The sequence below is a fragment of the Aulonocara sp. 'chitande type north' Nkhata Bay genome, linkage group LG19, assembly GCF_057382095.1.
Source record: "Aulonocara sp. 'chitande type north' Nkhata Bay isolate Kocher_YH1m ecotype deep benthic linkage group LG19, A_spYH_male_GT1.1, whole genome shotgun sequence".
Lineage (NCBI taxonomy): Eukaryota > Metazoa > Chordata > Actinopteri > Cichliformes > Cichlidae > Aulonocara > Aulonocara sp. 'chitande type north' Nkhata Bay.
This window is the reverse complement of record NC_141362.1, coordinates 29,115,507-29,139,027: the sequence shown is the minus strand read 5'-3', so window position 1 is coordinate 29,139,027 and position 23,521 is coordinate 29,115,507. Positions and strand designations below refer to the sequence as shown.

The following is a 23,521-nucleotide window of genomic DNA, read 5'->3' as shown; positions in this document are numbered from 1 at the left end:
TAAAAATAAAAAATCCATCAGATTTACATTTAAAGGACGCAATAGGCATATAAAAAACCCACACACAATTAATCCTATGTAGACATGCATGGTTTACTTTAAACTAATTTCCTCAGGTCTCTCTAGTTTCTAGGTCTAGTAATAAAGGATTTTATCAGGATTTAACTTCAATTTCTACACTTTTCTCTCTTTTTTTGCCTTGTGTAATGAATAAAAATGTAACCCTCCCAGGTTTGTTCGATGAAATCAATATGAACCGTCAAGATAAAGTTCAATTCAGGGGCGTTGTGCCACACACCCTTTATCTAACGGGAAGTCACTGCAAAGGCTTTGTCTAACTATCGTGACCAGATGCAACAATCAATATGTGTTCACCTAGTAGCATTGTAAGGCAACACAAAGAACAAACTAACCTGCGACTAACTTTTTCTGTGATTTAGAACAGAATCGTTAGTCTACAAGTTCATGAATGTATGTATACTTTATTGATCCCCTTGGGGAAATTCCTCTCTGCATTTAACCCATTCAATCAGTGAAGCAGTGGGCAGCCATTGGGCGCAGTGTGTAGGGACAGTGCCTTGCTCAGGGGTACCGCAGGGTAGCCGTTCGGTGGGTTTGAACCACCGACCTTCCGATCATGGGGCCAACACTCTACCTACTGAGCTATCCCTGCCGCCCCAAAGTAAACATAAGTTTAGTTTAGTTAGTTTTTGGTGTAATTTAAGTTACTTTCAGAGGTGATTTTCTGGTTTCAGTTGAGTTTTAAAAATATCTACTGTTTCCATCCATCCATTTGCTTATCCTTTCCAGGGTCGCTGGAGCCTATCCCAGCTGTCATAGGGCCAGAGGCAGGGTACAGCCTGGACAGGTCGCCAGTCTAACACATAGAGACACAGACCTATGGGCAATTTAGATTAACCAATTAACCTATCCCCACGCAAACACGGGGAGAACATGCAAACTCCACACAGAAAGACCCCGGCCTGATGGTGGAATTGAACTCAGGACCTTCTTGCTGTGCGGCAACAGTGCTAACCGTGCCACCGTGCTGCCCTACCATTTTCTTTATATGTGTTTTATTATTATTTCTTATAATATGGATAGTATTTGTTAAACACAATCTTAGGAGTGAACTGTTGGTATAGAGGACTGTTCAAAAAGATGGATGCAGACACTCACTGTTATGGATCTCTCCTGACTTTCTCCATACAAACTAATGATCATTTGAACCCAAAATTTTAATCTTCGATTCAACATTACATACAACCTGTTACAAGTGATGTAATTTGGCACATCTCAGCGTTTTCTCCCTATTTCTCTTCCTTAACAATGGCTTCTTGATAGCTACCCTTCCACTGAAACTGATGAGGCTTCAGTGAACATTACGTGACTCAACTGAGGAGTCAGATAATCCTCTGTAGGTCCTGTGTCAGGTCTTTGCAGAATTTTTCCTATTTCTTAAGGACATGGCTTTCAGATATTGTTGCTATGATATACCAAGTTTTCAGCAAATAGTTCTTTGGAAATCATCGCTTTGGTGCCCATCAAACTGTGTTATCTTTGGCATTTTTAACAGATGAATCTTTAAAAATAACTAAAAAAACATGTTTTTCTTACAGGCTGATAGTAACAAAACAATATAAAAATTTGAAATTTGAAAACAATTTGAAAATGGTCAGGTATAACAATTGGATTGTCAGTGAGTAAAAAAAAGCAGCCAATGTCCAAGGAAAACCTTGGAAAGACCTTCACAAAGCCTGGAGAGCTATTGCTCAAGACCACATTAAAATTTACAAGAAAGTCGGTCTCCTTGGAAACAAAATATAAAGACATGAGGCTTTTACACTATACTAAAAGGATTATAACACATTGTGGAGGTAACTAACAAGCCATAAAGTAAAAAATACAGACTTAGTAAATATATTTGTATTTTATTGGTACATACAGTGTTGTAGCAATGTGAAAAGACTAAAGTGAAAGACATTTGGTGTCCATTATTATGTTGTCATAATTAGCTCTTCTAAGTACATAATATTACTTTATTTATTTTTCAGTCCAGTTATTTACAGTTAACCAAAACGTTTTTTCATACACAGTTTCCTCCTTTTTGCTTTTCTTTTACTATTATTTTTCATTTCCAAAGTAAAACTGAATCACAGATTTCATTGTAAAATGAATTCCACAGGGTGAAGGAGGAGGTGAAGGAAGTCTGATTGGACAGAAATATCCAGAGCAGTGGAGGAAATTTACCAAGCCCGCCTCCAGGACCAAAGAAATCCTCATCTGCCCTTGAACTTTTTAACTTCTAAAGTCTAATAACATTTCAGAATTTTTCCTGGCTCAGACTCAAGGGGCGACACAACAGTAAACTTACCATCAACGCACAATAAAGCAGTGATTCTGATCTTTTTGTTTGTTTGAACAAAGAAACTCGAATATTATAAAACAAACAAACAAAATGTTACAACACTGAGGAGTTTTGTTAATGTCAGTCCTTTGTTGGGTGCTAAAAAGCCTGTAATGAATTGTAACTGCATATAAAAATACTGGTGCATAATGATATTATTGTTTAGGCTTAAATACAGTGCTGTGACACTATTTGTGGTATAACTCACTGTGACTGTTTATGAACAGCTTTTGTAAAGAGCTCTACATTTAACACTATTTAAAACAGTGCTTTTTTTATTTTATTACATGAGTTTATTTACCTCAGAGTAATATTTAGCTATTAACAGTCGCTGTATGTCTCGCTGTTGTAGGATCTTCTTGAAAATTACAGCAATCTGTCGTTTGTCGGTGGGACGCTCGGATTTCCTGTGCGCGTCCTCGATGCAAAAAAAAAAGAAAAGAAGCGTGTGACTGCGCGTCCGCGGAACGGAGGAGGAGTGAACACTTTTACTCTGAAGCAACATTGTCTCGGCAATTGAACGTCTCTCCAGCGTGGCAATATTTCTGAAGGAAAGTCGACGGAGGATCTGTTTTTAGCGGTCGAGAGTTTGATTTGTTAAACTAACTCCACAAAGAGAGGACTCTTATGCAATCCACTTAAGGATTTACGGACTGATATCGGTAGAAAATCGTGGGATTTTGGTTCATTTCTTGACGGGCCCGAACACAGCTCTATACCGATAGAGAGACTCCACACAGGTCTTTTCGTCCTGAAATGGACACAGGAACTGTACCCGAAAAGAAGAGGTAAGAGCAGTGCCGGCTAATGCTACGTATGTGCCCAGTTTTTAAGCATAACTGGAAAATGTGTCTCTATTTAACGTTTGGTTATTGTGAGACCTGCGACACTGTGGCCTTTTTTCAAGGTTAGAGGCTAGTTCGGTGTGTTTCGTCAAAATGTGTCGGCTAGCGGCGCTGTTAGCAATGGCTAACGCAGCTAGCCTACAAATGTAGGTCAACCTGATAAAAACTATCAAAAATGTCGAGTTAACAGGTAAACAGCATCAACTGGTCACTACCCTTTACATCAATCTAGACTTCTTCTTTTTTTACTTAGATTAAATCTGCGTTAAATAAGTGCTACTTAGCCAGCAACGTTTTTGTTTGTGACCATTGCTAAGACTTCCTGCATGCAACATCAGCGTTATTTACATTTATTTTGAGTGTGACACTTTGCTTATTGTATAGCTTATTAATAGTGTATCACTGGTGGTGTACTGTTTGGACTTTAGGTGCCAACCTTGACACTTCAGTGAAAGGCTGCCAGCGCTCATGTGATCAGTGTGGTGTGCGGTTTCTGCTGAAACGTTGAGGCTTTTTTTGGGGGGGGAGCAGGCCTTGGTTTGAGATTTCCGCGTATTAATTTGTGCTTAACTATAAAACCAGAAGTAGGCATAATTATCTTGTTTTGGAAGGCCTTGTAGAATATACTGTACCCCCTCAATACTGAGCAATATCAATTGCACAAAATCCCACCACCAGAGTGATCAACTTTAATAATCATCAGAGTGCCATAATATCATGTTAGTGGCTAGTAACTTTTATTTATACAGAAGCCCAATTGAAGGCTTCATTTGGAGGTCTGTGTGGTAGAACAAGAGAAAGTTGATAAACCATTTTTGACATAAATAAGTTGAGTTGTATCTTAAAAAATAACTAATTCATTAATGGTTAGGTAAAACAAACAAAACAAAACAAAAAATAACAAAAACAAATAAGTATGGCTATTATAAGTTATCAGAGCCCAAAGGTGTGTGATGGAAAAAGAAGATTTTCCAGGCCCCAAACGGGCCTTTCTCGGTGAGAAGCACATTATTAAACAGTCTATGTCACCTTACAGTGCATACAAAAAAAAAACAATCAGTCAAACAAAAAAGCTAATAACACCTAATATTTAAGGTTGGCATTATTTATAAGTAAACCTTACTTAAAAGTGGTTAACATATTTCTATTACAGGTCTGGTGGCCAGAGCCTTTATTTTTAAATGTAGGAAATCCTTAACATCTAGCCACTGCAACCATTACTTTCCCATAACAAATAAAATGTGTAGGACTGTAATACAACTCAACTGCACAGGGATTATTTGTAAACTCTTAATCCAGCCAGACAGTCTGCATCGACTGCAATATGTAGCAGATTTTCATGAGTTTTATTGAAGTGCTTGAGTGAAAAAGTGGTTATTAGTATTGACTGTAGAAGAGGATAACTCTGCAGCAAGCAGATTACTCATCCAGGCCTTTCTGTCATTCTTAGATGTTCTAAAATAGGCAGACAGGTGATGAGATTATGCTTCTGTGTATAAATCTTAGATTAGACTACAAAACAAACAAGAGGATAAAAGATGGTTATAAGCAGTCACAAGACCAAAAAATAGTCTGATGAACAGAGTGAATCCTGAGATTAAAACCCCCAAAAAAGGTGGTCATAAGATGGTGAAAGTCATGAAAGAGAAAACAACCTGCATGTAGGCTGATGGCAAAATAGTAAGAATAACACTGTTTTCAGAAAAGCTTGCTGTGTGTGTATATGCAAACAGTTGTCTTTAAGGAAAAAATGTTATTTGTAATGATGCAAAATATGGTGGGTGGATCTCTAAAAACGTTTGGTGAAACAATTGTCAGAACAACATTTTTTGAAACATTGGCAACTCAACATGGGTGCAAACTGGTTTCATGGAACATCCTAAAAAGCGCACCGGGCTGTTGTTAAGATCTTATCATGACTGTTGTGTGTGTGTCTGTTACCTCCATAGTTACATAAGGAAGGTAACTGTGATGCTGGTCACCCTGTAGATATTTTTAACAAATGAATACTCCATTTCCAGGCAGTCACCATATTTTAATGTAGATTGCATTCAGGGGCTTTGCTTATTGTCACCTCATTTGGAGTTTAGGTGAAAGGTTGACATGTAGATTAAAATGTGTTGGAAAAAAATTCCAGTGTGCAGTCTGGTTTGATGCAGATCTGGCTGGTGTCTGTGAGGTGCCTTTGTAGTATTACTTCTGTCTCATCTCTTAATCACTAGGGCTTGACGTCAATAGGAGTGGCCGTGTGTGTGTGTAGCAATTCGCTAGCTTGTAATTTCCTGGTTCCCTTGAGGGATTCAAGTAGCAGGCTAGTCTGAACTTGAAAAAGAAATTGGGTTACTTGATAATATGAAGCATAGGGGGTATGTTTGTTTTTGTTTTTTATGGATTTTTTTGTTTTTCCAGATAAGTTAAAAATGTGTGCTGAATAAACATTCACTTTAGGCCTTCAAAGCTTTAATTGTGATGACTGATTTTCTTAAAGCAAAAAAAGCACTTTACAGAAAAGTAGTGGAAAGGCCCTGCTGGAGTTGTGTTGTGAACTGTTGTATAAACAATGAAACTTGGTCCATATTATATTCCACTTTTATATTTCGGAAACTTTAGGTCACAAATATCTTTATGGTTTGCTGTAAAGTAATTGTACTTTTGTAGTGTGAAGGGCAACATGTCGCACACGAACAAACAGTAAAGTCAGTGATCTTTGCCATGTGAGAAGGAGCATATAAGCTAAATTGTGATAATTCCACATTAAACAATATTTGTAGTCAAAGCTGTAAGAGCCTACTAGATTTATGAAAGGCCCATTTTTTTTAAACTTATCATTTCATGTTGTGATTCCAAGTTGTTTTTCCCCCCCTTTGATCACGTTTTAAAATCAAAGCATGGTCAACAAAGACACGGGAAGCCAGAGGAAGTTGATTTGTAACGTCCACTTCTGGTGAGTCAGTCAGACTAGAACACCCAGAAGTCCTGCTGAGTTGCTCTTGTTATCAAAGCTGCAGTTGAGTCAGTGGGTGTTCATGGAATAAATGTAATCAGCTGTAGTAACTATGGCTTGTTGAAATTATTTTAACTTGAGGTGAAATTACTCTTCTTCTTTTTTTTTTTTTGTCTTTGTAAACCTGGCATCACTCCCGCCAAATAAGAACAGGAAACTGAGGCTATAGTTCACATGGGCTCATAAAAATTGGACAATAGAATTTGGTGTAAGCAGTATGAAAGCATGGATCCATCCTGCATTGTAGCACCAGTTCATGCTGCTGTTGTAATAATGCGGGTAACATTTTCTTGACACATCTTATACCCCTTAGTGGCTTCCCTGAGCATTGTTTAAACACCAAAGCTTACCTGAGTATTGTTCTTGACCCTGTCCATCTCTTTATAACGACAGTGTATCTATCTTCTGGTGACTGCACCTTGCAGGAATATGCGCTATTTGACAGAGCTCAAGTCATGTCAAACTGTACCCACTGTACTCTGATGACCTCCGCAGTCACAAGATCTCAGTCCAGTAGAGCACCTCTGGGATGTGGTGGATTGGGAGGATTTGCATAATAGGCAGCAAACAAATTTGCAGCATCTTGTTGAATCTGTGCCACAAAGAATTAAAGCAGTTTTTAAAGCAAAAAGGGGTCCAACCCAGTACAAGCAAGGTGTGTCCAATAAAGTGTCTGTGTATTATTACAGTCACCACAAATGTTCATTCAGTTTAATGTTTGTTTGTTTTATTTAGATGGCTCTTTATTGGACAGAATTTCACTTTTCTGATCCACTGCTGTGTGCAAAATATTTAAAAACCAATACGATGTGCTAAAATGTCACACTAAACACACAGGAGTTTGTGTATGTTTGCTATTTACAAAAATATTACTTCATGTAGCTATAATGCAAGTGATTAATTTGACTTTTAAATGAGTTATTTTGAGCCCTGCTCTGATTTTCTCCCTACATTGGGCAGTGTTGTTTCTCCAGAGCTGGTTATATAATAGTTTGGTGTCACACTGAACAGGACGGAGTGTTTGTCTTTTTAAAAAAATAATAATAATTGGGACAGCCTCTAGTAACAAGTTTCATAGGGAACTGCTAACGTTGTTCACACTGAATTTTATTGTGGAGTGTTTTGTTTTTCTATTAATCTCTACTCCACTTGGCTACAAGCCAAATACATTTTGTTTATGTAATAGCGCCAATTCACAAACAAGTCTAAAGTGAGCAATACTACAAAATGTGACTGCTGTAGGGCAAGTAGAGGGCAGCTGGGCAGACATGACCACGTGCTTTAATCCTGTTGCATAATGATGGCCTCTCTGGTGGCCTTAGTTTTAACATCAAGTGAACTGGGTGTTCCTAGGGAAGCTGATTTCAAGCTTGGAAATGGTGGAGGCGGTTATGAAATAGTAGCGGTTTTAGATTTTTGGAATTTAGTGTCACAACTGAATTAGAAAAGCACAAAAGTGAAGGTGGTGTTTGACTATTGTCCAAATGGGAAACTTTAGAAACTGTCTGCTGTTGTTTATGACCTATAAATTTACTACTTCTCTACTGTATCCTTATCAGTGGTGCTTTTAAAGGTTTCATAAGAGGTACACAGTACTGTTCTGTTCAATGAAGCCTTAGGTAAATGAGATAAATAACCTTTGTAATGGCTCTTTATTCAGTAGGGTTGTATTCTGGTGCAGTATTACTTGTCTGCTTGATTTGGGCAGGATTTGCATGAGGACCTGATACAACTACAAAAGAAAATGCGTATGGCAGGCTAATGGTTCAGTCATGATGAGCTGCTCAGCAAGAGAAGTTTCTCAGTGTGTGTCCTGTGTATAAAGCTATATTAACCATTTGTGATCCTTTAGTTTGTAATGATAAATTGACCTAATTAATTGAGTAGGCTGGAGGTGATTGTGTGATACATACAGACAGAACTGCTCTTATTTTGACCAGATATCCTGGCTGTGTCCAACAGAGTTTACAGAGGGTGTTGTAAATATTTGTCCATGGTATTGACAATAGTAACGGTGAATCTGCATGCATGTATGGGTGTAACTGCTGCTTGGCTTGAAATCTGTTTACATTACATATAAAAACAATCTTCAAGAGGTTTCCTCTTGGTTAATACACAACCAAAAGTCTCAGTTTGTCACTTGATATTGTTTTAGTTTTATTCAAAGTATTTTGATGATAATGTGCGTTAGTTTTAGTCTCGTCTAATCTTTTTCCTCATTTCTGTTTTGATTGTTTTGCTGCTGTTTTTGTCAACATTTATGATGGTCCAGCATAGCGAGCTATACACCTCGCTATGCTGGTGTATAGCGAGGTAAATGGAAAATGCTCAGCGTCAAATGTCCCTCTGCTTTGCAGTGATGCAACAGATGGAGTCTCCTCAGTAAATATAGTTAGCCTTATCTTGTCCCAACTCTGGCTGTTTTTAACAGAACCGCTCTCTCTTTCTTTGCTTGTCCACTTTGCTGAGTTTTCATTAGCATAACTGTGGCTACCTGCACACTTCATTTGGAAGATGATTAACTTGCTCACTAAAGTCCTGAATGTGCTCTGGGTTTTGGCTTGAGTTGCAAATTGAGTTCGGATTTCTTGGTTGGCAAGAAAGAAAGAAACTGAGAAAAAGTACATTTAATGTAAAGATGTATAAGACAGACTTTGATTATCAAAATCTAGTAAAAGTTTTTTTTGTTTTTCTTGAAAGATTTTGGTTTCAAGAACTTTGACGAACAACAAATGCATGAGCTTTCAGAAACCTTAAATATTTTTGTCATCAATATTAGCCAAAATTATCTAACTATCAATTCTCAGAAACTCTGGATGAAACCATTCTTCCAGAAGATATTCCCTTATTTGGTGTTTGGGTGAAGAAGATGGAGCCCTCTTACAATCCGGACCCAAATCTCCCATAAGTGTTTAATTTGTTACTGTGACCACAGCATATGACTCACATCATTTCCATAGTCATCAAACCACTCAGTGACCTTCATGCCCTGTGCATGTGGGTATTGTATCCCGAACTTACTCCAGGATAGAAATGTTTTACCAGATGATGAAGGTATGGGTTGACATTCCCCCAACATTAAAGAGGTGCTGGCTTCCTCACTGTAGAATTCAAGATTCTCCAGTTTATATCTACATGCATGGTTTGACGGTTGAGGAGTGGAGTAAGAAGGAAAGAGATCGTGTACATGTGTGGATTGGCTGTTATCCAGTATGATTTTGCTCTTTCTCTCTCTCTTTTTTCCCTGGGTTGAAAAGTGGTCACTGCATTCATGTTTAGATTTTTGTTTGTGCAGCTTTGTTGGGAGATGCCTCACATGTTTACAGACTGCTTTTTTTGCTCTCAGCACCATGTTTGCGACTTCCTGGGGGACAAATGCTTTGCCTAGACTTGTGCAAATCCTTCTGCCCCAAAGGACTAATTACGTTGCACAGGAGTTTGCACATATTATATAGTTGATGGAAAAAATGCATCCTGACACCCTGCCAGGTGATTTGATATACAGTAAGCTAATTTTAGTTAGCCGGCCCCTTTTCTTGTTGGAGAGCCTCAAATAACAGCATGGCCTTGGTCAGCGCTGCAAGTGCGTAACAGATCAATTTCAATTAGGTGTGTGTTTCATAGCCAAGGGCTTTTGAGCGTCCATCCATTCCATCCATGACATTTCCTTGTCATGCTGGTCCAGTGTCAGCTAAATGCATTTGGGTTGAAGTAGAGCAGTGTGGTTGACAATTAGGATGATGATTTTCCAGTGTATTTATGTTTGTGGTCATAAAAGAATCTGTATTGCACAACAGTGCAAATAAAACACCAAATCAGTGCCTTGTTGAATGTTTTTCTGTCCAGCTGAATATAAAAACAAGAGCATGATTTTTTTTAATTTTTTTTTATATATATATATATAGTAGCTATCTATTTTTATCACTTTAAAGATTTTGGGTGTTTTAAAGTACCGTCAGCTCCTGTGATTTTTTTTTTCTTCTTTACAGTCCTCTGAGAGTCCATTAGGCAGACCTTCGATCACTGCCTGGATTAAATGTAAGATCGAAACTGGAGCTATGGTCAGCAGAAGCAGTCATGAGCCACTAACATAAATGAAAGAAACTGTGATCATTTGTTAGTCCTGGTAGGTGAAGGTCACTCGCAGTGTGTCACTGTGTTAGTGTGCTTGTGTGTTTACCCTGTGTTGGTGCAGGTATTGTCATCTCTCGTCCCCATAGATTGGTTGAACCAGGCTTGTAAACATCATGATGATTGATGTTGCACTGTAGCTTGGCCGTGCACCAAGAGACAGGAGAATCTATGACTATCCTCCTAGCCAATCACTTTGAGTGGGAGGACTCAGTTTCTTTTGGTCAACAGCCAATAAGATGCTTGCAGATAGCTATGCATGTAAATGAGTCTGACGGGGGTCTAGACGGTGGCTTGGCCGTGAGGTTGCTTGTTGCAGACTCCAGCTGCCGCAGCATTCTCTAGACACTGTAGGCTGTAGAAAGGAGGGATGTCAGGTCTAGCAGTGTGCATAACAAACCCGGTATGTGTCAGAGCTGTGGCTGATCCACTACCTTTGTCCAGCAGAGCGAGCTCAGAGCGCAGGAAGGAGAAATCAAGGGATGCAGCACGATGTCGGCGTGGGAAGGAGTCAGAGGTGTTTTACGAGCTGGCCCAGCAGCTGCCCCTGCCCCACAGTGTCAGCTCCAGCCTGGACAAGGCCTCAATCATGAGACTCGCCATCAGTTACCTGCGCATGAGAAAACTGCTTTCCACTGGTAGGTATCTGTATATATCTGTATGCTATTCCACCTAATAATGAGAAGTTCAGCTTGGTGCACAGTTGTGTTTCTTTACACTCTTCTGATTATTGAATTGTGCAGCCATTGTTGTTTATGTCATGTAGCCCCATAAGGTTTCAGTTACAGGTCCGTAGTGTAAATTTGAATTGTTTATAATAAACTCTGCCAACAACGTGTTGTGATATAATAATAATAGGATATTTCCATGTCATTTACCTGATCTCCTTTTCCTTTGCTTTTCCCCCCTGCCTCCCTCTACCTCAAATTCTCCCTCCTCTCCTCCTTCTGTTTTCTCCTCTAGATGAGCCAACAACAGAGGAAGATGCAGAGCTTGATATTCAGCTAAACAGCTCCTACCTAAAAGCTCTGGAGGGCTTTCTGATGGTGCTGTCCGAGGATGGAGATATGATCTATCTCTCCGAGAATGTCAGCAAGTGCCTCGGGCTTGCACAGGTTGGTTTGATTTGACCTGCTGTGTCAGAAGGGAGAAGCACAGAGCAAGAGATTGATCGGAGGAGACAAAAGTGCAAAATTCAGGGCGGAGGAGTTTTTGCGTTGACTGTATAATATAGTACAGTATTTTCTACAGTTAATTTTGTGCAAATACAGATCTGAATTGTGTGTCTTTGGAATTAAAGTGATTTGAAATTTGGTTCTTTCTAGAAAAAGGTTAGATCCTGTATTTGTTAACTGTTACTAAGCATTTTTGTCTCTCTCTCTCTGTACTCTGCAGTTTGACTTGACTGGACACAGTGTGTTTGACTTCACACATCCCTGTGACCAAGAGGAGCTGAGGGAGATGCTCATCCACAGACCCGGTGAGTAGTGTCTCTTTATGAAACCTACAACACAGAGGAAGGGAGAAATAAACGAGCGCAGCACTGTGTCAGGTCAACCAATTAGCAGGAAGCGCAGTTCAATCTGAGCCGATAAATTCATACCAAGAAGCTGTGAGAACAATTGATCATTTCCTCTATCTAGTCACGAGGTCAGCACGATCAATGAGGTCATGTCAGCTTATAGTTTTGTGATTGTGGTGAATCACAAATTGTGCTTACACCTGTGGTTCATAACATTGGTGTGACTGGTAATTTGTTAACAGTAGGTCTAATTGGAACCCACACGTGGTTCTGTACTGCTTGGATTTGGACTCACTGCACACTGATGGTATGTGCACTTATAACGGCTGGTAGCGTTGCAGCAACCACTTTTGCACCCCGGTGTCTCCTGTATGCAAATTGGCAGTTGCCCAACACTGAAATATGAAGATTTAAAATAGAGGCAGTAATAAATGGAAGTGGTCACCATTGAAACAGCATGTAAGAAGCAGCTTCCCCCCTTTTGTAATTGTGGCTCCATTATTCCTGCTTCTGTGATTTCAGGCTCCAAGAAATCCAAGGAGCCAAATACAGAGCGTAGCTTCTTTCTGCGGATGAAGTGCACCCTCACGAGCAGGGGCCGCACTGTCAACGTCAAATCTGCTACATGGAAGGTAGGCTGTGGTGGGAACACACTCGCAGACCTGCCATCAGAAGCAGTAATGTAATAAGTGATAATATATTTATTTGTGTTGCCGTTTCCAATGTGCGTTGTTCATCTCGGTTTGTCAACACCACGGCTGCTGGCTGAGTCAATCACATTTCACAGAACATTTTAATAAAGCCTGGCCTCCTTTGAGCTGGACCACTGTGCTGTTGGCAATAATAAAGCCACGTGATGACAGCTATTGTGGGCTAAAGAGCAGGGAGGAGTGATGAAAACAAGACTAGTAAGCAGCTGTCCACGTGATGTCATTTTTGTAGGTGCTGATGACTGAGGGAGAATAAAGTCAGCGTAGCTTATGATCAGTGTGTTTGAAAACTAGTTTGCATCCATAAAAGTGAATGATGCAAACTACATTGAGTTATGGCAGACAATGTTACTGTGTGAAGGAAATGAACATACTTAAATTTGCAATGCTTCTCATTTACAGATTATGTCAAAGGACTGAAAGTAAAAAAATATGTTGTGGTCACAAAATACAAAAGTACATCCCATAATCATCACACAACTGTTGTCCTCCTGCAGGTGCTTCACTGCACAGGTCACGTGCGCGTTTATGACAGCCCGGACGAAGAGGGCACCAACGGGCAAAAGGAGCCACCTGTGCCCTACCTGGTTTTGATCTGCGATCCAATCCCGCACCCCTCCAACATTGAGGTCCCTCTGGACACCAAGACCTTCCTCAGCCGCCACACGATGGATATGAAGTTCACGTACTGTGATGAGAGGTTAGTTTGCCAGTGGGAGTAAGTCTTATATGCTTAAGATACAGGGATCAAATCTAAATCAGCTCCTTAAACCTATGTTCTCGCTATTGCCGCTCATCAGCGTCGCTCTATCTATTGTAGTGTAGTGACACAGAGCCATCTAGTGCTCAGTGTAGGTACTACAGAATTCAATCTAAATAAATTGTTTGTTTCTCTAGGATCACTGATCTCATGGGTTATGATCCAGAGGACCTGTTGGATCGTTCTGTGTATGAGTACTACCATGCTCTGGATTCAGACCACCTTACCAAGACCCACCAAAACTGTAAGAATAAACAAAAATGTTAAACATAATTGGATTTAAAAGTTTAAAACAGATGTTAGCTGTTTAATTTTGCCTAACTTAATTTTTTTTCTCTCCTCTTTTTTTTTTCTTTTTCCCCCTGATGTTTTTAGTGTTTGCAAAAGGCCAAGTCTGCACAGGCCAGTACCGAATGTTGGCTAAGAAAGGAGGCTTCGTGTGGGTGGAAACACAGGCCACTGTCATTTACAACAACAAGAACTCCCAGCCACAGTGTGTTGTCTGTGTCAACTTCGTGCTCAGGTACACTGAAGTCTCACTGAAGTCATTCTTTCAGAGGAAACACAATAATCCTAACCCTTACCCTTAGGTAAGGGTTAGGATTATCTTTTTACTTGAGATACACTGGTAGTAATTTTACAGCAGCATAATTTCATCGTGTCCTTCCTCTGTTGTAGTGGCATCCAGGAGGAGAAACTGATCTTGTCAGTGAAGCAGACCGCAGATTTGAAGCCGGTAAAGGAGGAACAGCAGGAGGAAGACCAGCTTGTAGTCGAGATCAGCCAGGTCGAGCTCTCTCCAGTCCAGCCAAAGAAGGCTGAACTGGAGAAGGAGGAGGAAGTGCAGAAGGAGGAGGAGGTGGTGAAAAGCCCAAAGATGAACATACTCAAAATCCTTACTGATTCGGCAGTCACCCAGCTGCCGATTAACCTGTATGACCACCTAAAGGGAGAGCCTGAAGCCCTCACCATGCTGGCACCAGCTGCCGGAGACACGATCGTCTCCCTGCACTTCAGCTGCCCCGGTTAGTACCCGACTAAACATACTTAAACTTCTTTAAACAGCATAACTTGGTTTATTTCTTGCTAAATGAAACGATTCTGACCTTGTCTACCCTCAGGTACAGAATCAGATATCCATCTTCTGAAGGATGTCCCTCTCTACAACGATGTAATGCTTCCCTCCACAGATGACAAGCTGGTTCTGCCTCTTTCCCCTCTGCCACCCAGTGAGCCTCTGGATGTTTCCAGCACTAACTCTGAAGATTCAAAGTCTGAGAGCTATGCTCCAGCCCAGTCTACTACCACAACTAGCCACAGGCCCCCAGCGGTAAAACTGACTTACTATTTTGTTGTCAACATAAGACATTGACAGTTAATATTTTTAACCACTCAGTAATATCTATTGGAAAAAAATGACCTTTGACTTCTCTTCTTTTTAGCCCGGCAGTCCACTGGACTTCTGCTTCCCCATGGATTCAGAGATGAACTCGGACTTCAAGCTAGACTTGGTTGAGAAGCTGTTTGCTATTGATACAGAGCCCAAAACACCCTTCAACACACAGGTAGTAAATCTAGAAAAAGCATCACTTTTTACTTTTTTTTTTTTTTTAAATTAAGTTAGTCATGAATCACATAAACACCAGAGTTTTCTGTATTCTTATCCATTTGATTTTTTGTTTCCTCATAAGGAAACGGAGGACTTTGATCTGGAGATGTTAGCTCCATACATTCCCATGGATGATGATTTCCAGCTGCTCAGCCTGCCCCCAGGAGAGCCTTTGTCTTGTAGATCAGTCAAGTCCCTTGAGAGTACTCCAATCCACAGCTATCCCAGCTCCCCCTTCAGTGCGCCAGGCAGTCGCACAGCTTCCCCAGCACCACCTGTGGAGCCTGTAGATGCTCCTCATCCTCCCACCATCTTGGCAAATGGGTAACATCTCTTAAACGTTTTAATTTTTTTGGCCAAATTACATTTTTATGGCCTTTTTTAGAGGCTAGTTAAGGCCTACTTTTTGTGTGCTGCAGAGCCCCACATTTGGAGAAAGAGATGCCGCTGAGGACCCTCGCAGTTCAGAATGCACAGCGCAAAAGAAAAATTTGTGACCTAAAAGAGATTATAGAACAGGTTAGTCCTCAGCACATACGCATAGTCGGTATAATCTGACTTCTGGAAGTGGGACCGTCTTTATTTATTTATTTATTTATTTATTTATGTATGTATTTATTTTTCAGGGAACTTCGCTCCAGCAGCAGGTTGAAAGGGGCAAAAAGCTGAAGCCTTCAGGGTCTGGTACAACCAGGACCATCGTTCTGCTGTCTTCAGGTGAATAAACTAGTTCTTTTTTGTAAGTAGTGTTACTGTGTTACTTGAAATTGAACATCAAAGATTCAACTGGATCTTTTCCGATCTTAGATTTGGCGAGTCGCCTGCTTGGCAGCACTTCAGAGGCCACCAGTTCCTCCTTCGGCCTGCCGCTCCTCACCCGCGACGACTGCGAGGTGAATGCACCCTTACAGGGTCAGTACTTACTGCAGGGAGAGGAGCTGCTTCGTGCTTTGGACCACATCAACTGAGTCAATATTTAGCCTGCTCACTGCTGGACTAGACTGGACACTACAATTTGTTCCTCACATTGTCACCCAAACCCCCAACGCCCCCTCCAAAACACAAACACACGTTTCCAAGACCTCCCACCCCCACTTATTTATGTATCTGTATGAGTTTATTATAGTTTGGCTGCTGTTTGTGCACATCTTGTGATATTTGCAGCATTCCACCGTGACAAACACCATAGCAGCAATTGGGTTTAAGTGCGAGCGATTCAGGCATCGCGTGATGTCCAGCTGTCCTTTCTTGGTTAGTTTTTTCTTCTTTCCTCTCTTCCTGGGAGTTTCTCAGCACACGGCGCCTTGACGGATGACCCATTCCCAGCTGGTCACCACAGAATCTGGCGCCACTGCCAGCAGTGTATTGTAAGCTTCAGTCGCACAATTTATATTTTCTTAAAAAGAAAAAATATTACCAGCAATATATATTAAGCCTTTTTAAAGTAGTTTTAATGGGGTTTGAACAATTGTATTTTTCCTCCCATACTTGTATGTTGTAGTACTCGTACCTAATAAGATGTCTTTAGTCCAGAAGTATGAATATATTGTTTAAAATATTGTTTAATAAATGTTATCTCAATTTATTAGCTATCAGTCTTTGAGGTTAATACATGAAATTGTGTAGCAGTCCAGTACATGTCACTTTATTACTTTACTGTAAGTGTGTGTTACTGTACATATACCAGGGAAATTTTATTTTGCTCATTATGGCTTCAGAGTGCTCAATGAAATCTGAATAACCTCCTCACGTTTACTTCTCATGCAGAATTGGCATTTTAAACATTCATGAATTGAATTCATGTAATTTTTTCCTTTTTGGTCTTTACTGTGTGTGACATACTCAAAGCAGTTTAAATCAGTGCGACTTCATATGTTACTATCATCATCATCATCATAGCGGCAACATTTGTGACTTCTGTGCTCATGTAATGGTAGTCAGTTTAATACCATTCATCCTTGCCATAGTGTTGGGTCTCTCTTGCTTCCTTTTGCTGTCCTAACAACATTAAATGGCTTTAATAAAGTGCACCCTCTCAGGCTCCGTGAGCTTTTATTTTACAAATAATGCATTTTGGACACAAATCATTACAAGAGACACAAGTTTGGCTACTCTGAGCAATAAGTAAGAAAGAAGAGGTAGAATTCACTAAGAACCCCTCCGTGAATAAACAGTGAGCATGGCTTTTATCATTTAATGAAAAATGGCACCATGAAGACTGCACCAGTGTAGTTTTAAACAGGTAACACTTACTATGGCTAAAATGCCTACACATTCACTGTAAGCTGACACCTCTCCAAATGTTAGTGAAATACTGGAGAATATAAGAAAACTTTTACATAAAATCTAATTTATTAAACAGCAAACATTTTCTTTTGAACACAGTCACTGTAAGGTTTCACAGTTTTCTGGTGTACACAAGCTAACAACTCATTCTGTCCAGCGGCTGACATGAAATAATGCAGTTTGCATTAATCTATATAATCGGGAGTTATGTGAAGGCAGAGTATCTCTTGTCCTCGCTGCACCTGCATAGTGATTTTGTCGCTGCTGCGGACGGCCTCATAGATCTCCTCTGAGGTGTTCACCTTGGCCCCGTTTATCTCCAGCACAATGTCTCCGGCTTGCATGCCAGCTCTGAAACAAGACATACGACAATTATATACCAACAAAAACAAACGTATAACGTATATCTACAGCTTTAAAAACAAAAAGACCCTCTTCAGTTATGAATCCTGCTATTAACACACACATAACTTTGCCTTTTCTTCACACAGATGAATCCTGATGTCTCAGTGCAATCCTTCGCACGTTTTGGTTTCTGTCACTTCTGCAGTTGTCCGTCACATTGTGTCCCCAAAAACATTGTGTTTTGTGAGATTTTTTTTGTCTACATTTACTGTGTTTCATTCAACTTCGACTTTGTGTTTTTCATCTATTTCCTGGTGCTTTCTTAAGTTGCTATGCATTTGAACCCTCAGGGCCACTGTAAATTCCCCTTAATACAGCAATAATGACAAAAGTAAAAATTTATTCTGTGTGCACCAAGTCACTATAAGTCTGTACAAACATCTCACATATGCCTGCATCTTAATTACAACCACAAACACATGTATTAGATTAAAGCAACCTCAATATAAGTTGCTGAACTTGAGGAGCTGAAAGAAGAAGCATCCTTTATGCTTACCTGTAAGCTGGAGAGCCCTTGATTACCCTGTGAATCAGGATACCGTGAGTCACATCCGGAAAAGATGAGTCTCTCAACCTCAGCTCAGCAATGATCCTAAAGGAACACACAGAAAACACCTTGTTTTAGATCAAACACTGCGCACTGCTGCTCTAACGGGGCATCGCTCGCTACATTTACCTCTGCGTCAGCGTCAGCATTATAACACCAATGTACCGCTGCTTCGTCTCATCCTTATGAAACCAAGTGCCTGGGAGAGGTGAGAAAAGATGTGTGAACTTCATGAAAGACTGCAGGTTTTCTAACATATTTTTATAACACCACGAGGTAGAAAGCCACATAAAAAGATGCGATGCATTGCTTTTGATTCTTGATCGTTTTCTTACTTTTTCTTTTGGCTGCTTTCTCCAGAAAAAGCCTCACACGATCAGACGGAATTGCAAAGGAGATGCCAGCGGTAACCTTAATGGTGTTTATACCAATGACTTCACCATCCTAATAAAAGGAGAGATAAGGCACTCTGATTTGCGGAACTATGAGATCAGATCCAACAACATTTAGTCAACAAACACCTGGCGCATCATCAACTGAGATGACTTGGCCATTTAAATTGTTCGGGCTAATCGCACATCAACCCCACACTTCTTTCACCAGGACACTGAGTGTTTAATGGGTGTGCTCAGTAAACACTCAAAGTATTATCATGGTTTTAGTTTCTGTGGTGTTAGCCCAATCAGCATGTGTTTGTATATACCTGTGGCTGAAATCAAGGCACATTTTATGACTACTTACTGGAGAGCACTTTAATTCCAGCACTGCATGCTGTGTGACTTAAAATAAACACTTCAATAGACTAGAATACATCAATCGGAAACAGGCTGCAAAGCAATGGTTTTGCCACTGTATTGCATCACAAAGAGAGAGAGAGAGTGAGTGTGTGAGAGTGAGACACACAAACAGGACTTGTGACTCACCAGATTAATGAGGGGACCTCCAGAATTTCCAAACTGAAAAACAATTAGTCAAATGTGGCATTTAGAAACACGACAGGAGATGCCTGAGTCACTGAAAATACACTATCAACATATTCCAGTTTAAATATATTCTATTCAAGTACTCACATCAATGGTTGCATCGGTCTGTATGTACTCCATGTTGGAGTTGGACAGGCCCAGCTCCTTACTGCCTCTCTGCACTGAGCTGACAATCCCCGATGTGATTGTATTTTGTAACGAAAATGGGCTTCCCATGGCAACCACAAACTCTCCCTGTCGGATGTCAGACGACTGGCTGAGTGTGAGAGTGGGTAACGGGTTCTGCATGTCAGGGGAGAGAAAGAGCATCTGAAATAAAGCTCTGTGTTTCTCTGTCTGTGGTGAAAGCACACATGCTAGTTTAGCTCCTTTCACTGAGACTGGCCTGTATTTTCTTGCTCACCCTTGCAGAGATTTTGATGGTGGCGATGTCCGCCACAGGGTCGACATCCTGCACGATGGCATTGTACGTCTCTCCATTGGTGAGCTTCACACGGACGCCTCGCTTGTTGGCTACAACGTGGGCATTGGTGATGATGAGACCATCGCTGCTGATGATAAAACCGGAGCCGTTTGACACTGGGACCTCTCGTCCTGAGAACGGGTGTCTGTAAAGTAAATGCAGCTTATCTTACTGACCCTGGTTTCTCAGGGTTAGTTTATATGGCAGGAGATACCGTATTGTGCAAAAGTCTTGAGCCACCCCTCATTTCTTTATGTGTGTCTAGGAAAAAGGAATATAAGTTCCTTGTTTTTACTGAAACATGTGCAAACATAGAGTAACGGTATATGAGGCAAAAACGGTGTTTGTACAGTTCTAATTAGTTTTAAAGTCAATATTTAGTGTGATCACCTTCATTCATCAACACACTCCAAGTTCTCTTGTAATCATTTTTGTAGTTTTCAGTAATAGTCTTTGTTTTTCTACCCAGATATGCTTGATTTTGTTTGACATCATTGTGATACTGAAAAAAATAAAAAAAATAAAAAAATAGAGCTGTCACCAATCAAAAGATGGATTGGCAGATGTAGCATGTAGCATCAAGATCTGACGCTACTTTTCTGTTTGCGATTGCATAAATTTTGACATCCCCAACATCACAGGCTGAAATGCAGTGCACTGTGTTTTAAAGATGCATCTCTCAGGTCTTGTGTCAGGTTTTTGCTGGATTTTGTCTTCTTTTGAATTTTATTTAGACAGACTGTTAGACAGGCCTGTCACTTCTTCTTTAAAAAAGAAAAAAAAAGAAAAAAGGAAACATCCTCCACTTGTCCAGGTTCCTCAATTTTTTTAAGGACGCACTGCTGAGATGTGTCATGTTTTCAGCTAATAGTCAAAGGAGCTTGCAAAGAAAAGCGTCTGGACTTCTTTAAGTTGCTTGAAGACGTTTCACCTCTCATCCGAGAAGCTTCTTCAGTTCTAAGGTCAAATGGTGGAGAGTCCCAGATATAAACCTAGTGGGAGAATCCCCCCACAGAGGGACAAAAGGACCCCCTGATGATCCTCTAATCGCCTGAGCCAAGGTGTGAAACTGGGTGTGGACAAAAATGAGTTCATTGTGAAACCTAGCCCATGATAAGGTGGGGCCAGGTTTCACAATGAACACACCCGAAACTCTGGCTGATTGGGACCCACACCCAGTTTCACACCTTGGCTCAGGCGATTAGAGGATCATCAGGGGGTCCTTTTGTCCCTCTGTGGGGGGTCACTCCCACTAGGTTTATATCTGGGACTCTCCACCATTTGACCTTAGAACTGAAGAAGCTTCTCGGATGAGAGGTGAAACGTCTTCAAGTAACTTTTCTTTCCAAGCTCCTTAGACAACGATGACCTGGATGACTGAGAACCTTCACAGACATATTTTTCAGCTAATACCTTTTTGGAGTCATCTTGATTCAAAAATACTACTTCATGCTTTTCAAACTCTTATCTTTGGCATTTTGCATAGATTCAGTTAAAGAAAAAAAAAAAAACTATGTGTTTTTTTGACAAGCTGCATTAACAAAGTGCCTAAAAACACAATTCAAAAACTGGTTCTCAGGCAAGTTGTCCATTATTCCTCCAGTGAGTTAAGTGCCTTTTTAATCTTACTTCAGCTTCATCAGTCAGCATTACGTAGCTTAACCAACAATAAAAAGAAAAAAGAAAAACTCTTCAGGAAAAAGGTCAGGTAAAAGGACTGGACTGAAAATAGGTAAAAGCAGATCTCCTTTATGAGAACTGTTGCTCAAGTTAAACACACACAGTAAAAGGTTATTGTGACACAAAAAGTAAAGGTGGGGATTGACTGTCAGGACTTTACCTGATTCCACTTACTGATAAAAACAAGACTATCCACTGCTAAAGTATATCAGCAGCTGATGATGTTTTTTGAAAATAAAATCACAAATGCTTTGGGTCCTTTTCTGTTACATCTGTAATAAACAAAACAAAACAAAAACAAACAGACAAACAAGACCCTTTTCTCGTGTTTTCTGGTACATGTCCGGGCAAGCAAGATCAGCTTCTGGGACTGAGTGTTTAACTCCAGTGTGTGCTCTCACAGCTGTCTGAAATCTTGATTTAGGAACATAACCGAATAAGTCACACGCAGACACAGGAAAAAAAACTCACTGACATTTATTACCGTCAATGGCACCTCTCTAGTTAACTCACCTGCCCACGATTTCAATGTACACCACAGCTGGAGCAGATTTTTCCACCACATCTGCAATGAAGTTGTACTTAAATCGGGGGCTGTCTGGTTTGAAGGGAGAAGCGCACTGAGCCGATGGGAGGATGTGCTGGAGAAATCCCCGGGATATTGCCAATTCTTTGTCCCCCTTTTGGTCTTTTTCAGTGTCCAGAAGCACCGCACCACAGAGCCCCAAACCCACCGACACAGAGGTGAGCAAAGAGGAGCTTCTGTTGCTGTCCCGACCGTTTCTTCTTCTTCTCTCCCCAGCTTGAGCTCTCCTGTCCAGGCTTGTGTGTCCTCCTGCAGCCTCATGGTTACATATCACAGCAGAGGCACGACTGGTTGTCCTCTCAGCTAACGAGTTAAGTCCTCGGGTCTGACACCAACTTTGAGTCCTTAATGCTGAAAGAAAGCCCCTATTGACAGCCGCTGCTGCCATGTTGCATCACTTTACTCGCTCAACGTCGGTTTGAAGGCAGCCAAAAAGCACTTTATATCCCAATGTTTGCAGCAGTCTGTTATTCACGCGCCTTCATTTAAAGTGTACCGTTATCTAGCCCAGTCAGAATAACGGAAATACAAAAAAATATTCCCCACCTATTAATTTTTAGCACAACACACTCAACACGGTAATGTCACTAAGATTGCGCCTGCGTGGTAAGGCACCTTCTTCTTCGGTGCTGTTTTTTCCTCCCTGGACTTTTGTGGGTTCTTTACTCATTACTGCCCTCTGCAGGGGAGAAAATGCAGGGGTTAAAAAAAAATCAAAACTGTCTGTGAGTTACAACAGAAACGGTCAGGTTTTGCATATTTTTGCATGTATATGCATGTTATCAAGATAGTAAAGTTTATTTATTAAGCGCGTTTTACAGAAAAACCGTCACAAAGCGCTGTACAATAAAAAGAGTACAATAAATAAGGCCTGTGCATACTAATTGCGTTATAGTATTCTCCTTAAGTACAAGTACCAATGGAAAGTATGATAAGTTGCTAGGCCTATGAATTATGACATATAAATTAATTAAATACATAAAAATTTCCAAAATATTATTGCTTTTACAGATAAATCCTTAAAGTTAAGGAAAAGCTGTCTGAATCTAATATTAGATATATCTTTTTATATTATTTGCTATGCAAATAAAGACTTTAAGTTAAGTGATTTTACTCTTGGGGAGCTCTTATCCACAAATGGAAAGTGGTTAGAGTAATACATGGCTACAATTAAAGAGAATAGAATGTGTGTGTAAAACTAGAAGAATTTAATAATTTAAACTACATGATAAAGAACAAATATAAGTTAAAATACACAAACATATCAATTACATTGCTATATATATATATATATATATATATATATATATATCTCAACTCAACAGCAAATATTATTTTTTGGGGGGGAAATTACAAAGGGAAAGAAATTAACATTATGTATTTATGTTTTCTGTATGTATCACGTGAAAGAGTCATCTTCTTTTTTTAAAATTCTTCATAAAGAAATTAATTATCAGTTACTTTTCTGAAGTCATATTACACTGGTTATCATTTTTTTAGTCTTAAATTTAATTGACATTTTTAGATTGAATTATATTGAATATTATATATGTATAGTTCTTCGTTTATCCATTTATTATTAT

At 40.0% G+C, this 23,521-nt stretch overlaps 2 protein-coding genes across 4 annotated transcripts; one reads left to right on the top strand and one right to left on the bottom strand.

The window, feature by feature from the left end:
- Window positions 1-2,869: 2,869 nt before the first annotated feature.
- Window positions 2,870-17,018, top strand: hif1aa (hypoxia inducible factor 1 subunit alpha a). Of its 3 annotated transcripts, XM_086274755.1 has the most exons (16): window positions 2,871-3,195; window positions 10,246-10,382; window positions 10,835-11,025; window positions 11,351-11,502; window positions 11,783-11,867; window positions 12,432-12,541; window positions 13,117-13,319; window positions 13,517-13,623; window positions 13,755-13,902; window positions 14,058-14,404; window positions 14,501-14,709; window positions 14,822-14,944; window positions 15,071-15,312; window positions 15,408-15,507; window positions 15,615-15,705; window positions 15,796-17,018. In XM_086274755.1, the coding sequence occupies exons 3-16, from the start codon at window positions 10,977-10,979 to the stop codon at window positions 15,954-15,956; spliced, it is 2,127 nt and encodes a 708-aa protein (XP_086130881.1). In that variant the 5' UTR covers window positions 2,871-3,195; window positions 10,246-10,382; window positions 10,835-10,976; the 3' UTR covers window positions 15,957-17,018. The 3 variants fall into 3 exon arrangements, with proteins under 3 accessions (XP_086130879.1, XP_086130881.1, XP_086130880.1); XM_086274753.1 differs by lacking the exon at window positions 10,246-10,382 and having other exon boundaries at window positions 2,870-3,195; window positions 10,832-11,025; XM_086274754.1 differs by lacking the exon at window positions 10,246-10,382.
- Window positions 17,019-17,023: 5 nt separating this feature from the next.
- Window positions 17,024-22,525, bottom strand: LOC147307286 (serine protease HTRA2, mitochondrial-like). The gene is made up of 8 exons (XM_086274756.1): window positions 21,866-22,525; window positions 19,613-19,817; window positions 19,297-19,491; window positions 19,150-19,182; window positions 18,562-18,670; window positions 18,356-18,425; window positions 18,176-18,271; window positions 17,024-17,625 (listed from the first exon to the last, which is right to left on the bottom strand). The coding sequence occupies exons 1-8, from the start codon at window positions 22,324-22,326 to the stop codon at window positions 17,460-17,462; spliced, it is 1,335 nt and encodes a 444-aa protein (XP_086130882.1). The 5' UTR covers window positions 22,327-22,525; the 3' UTR covers window positions 17,024-17,459.
- Between the last annotated feature and the right edge of the window lie 996 nt (window positions 22,526-23,521).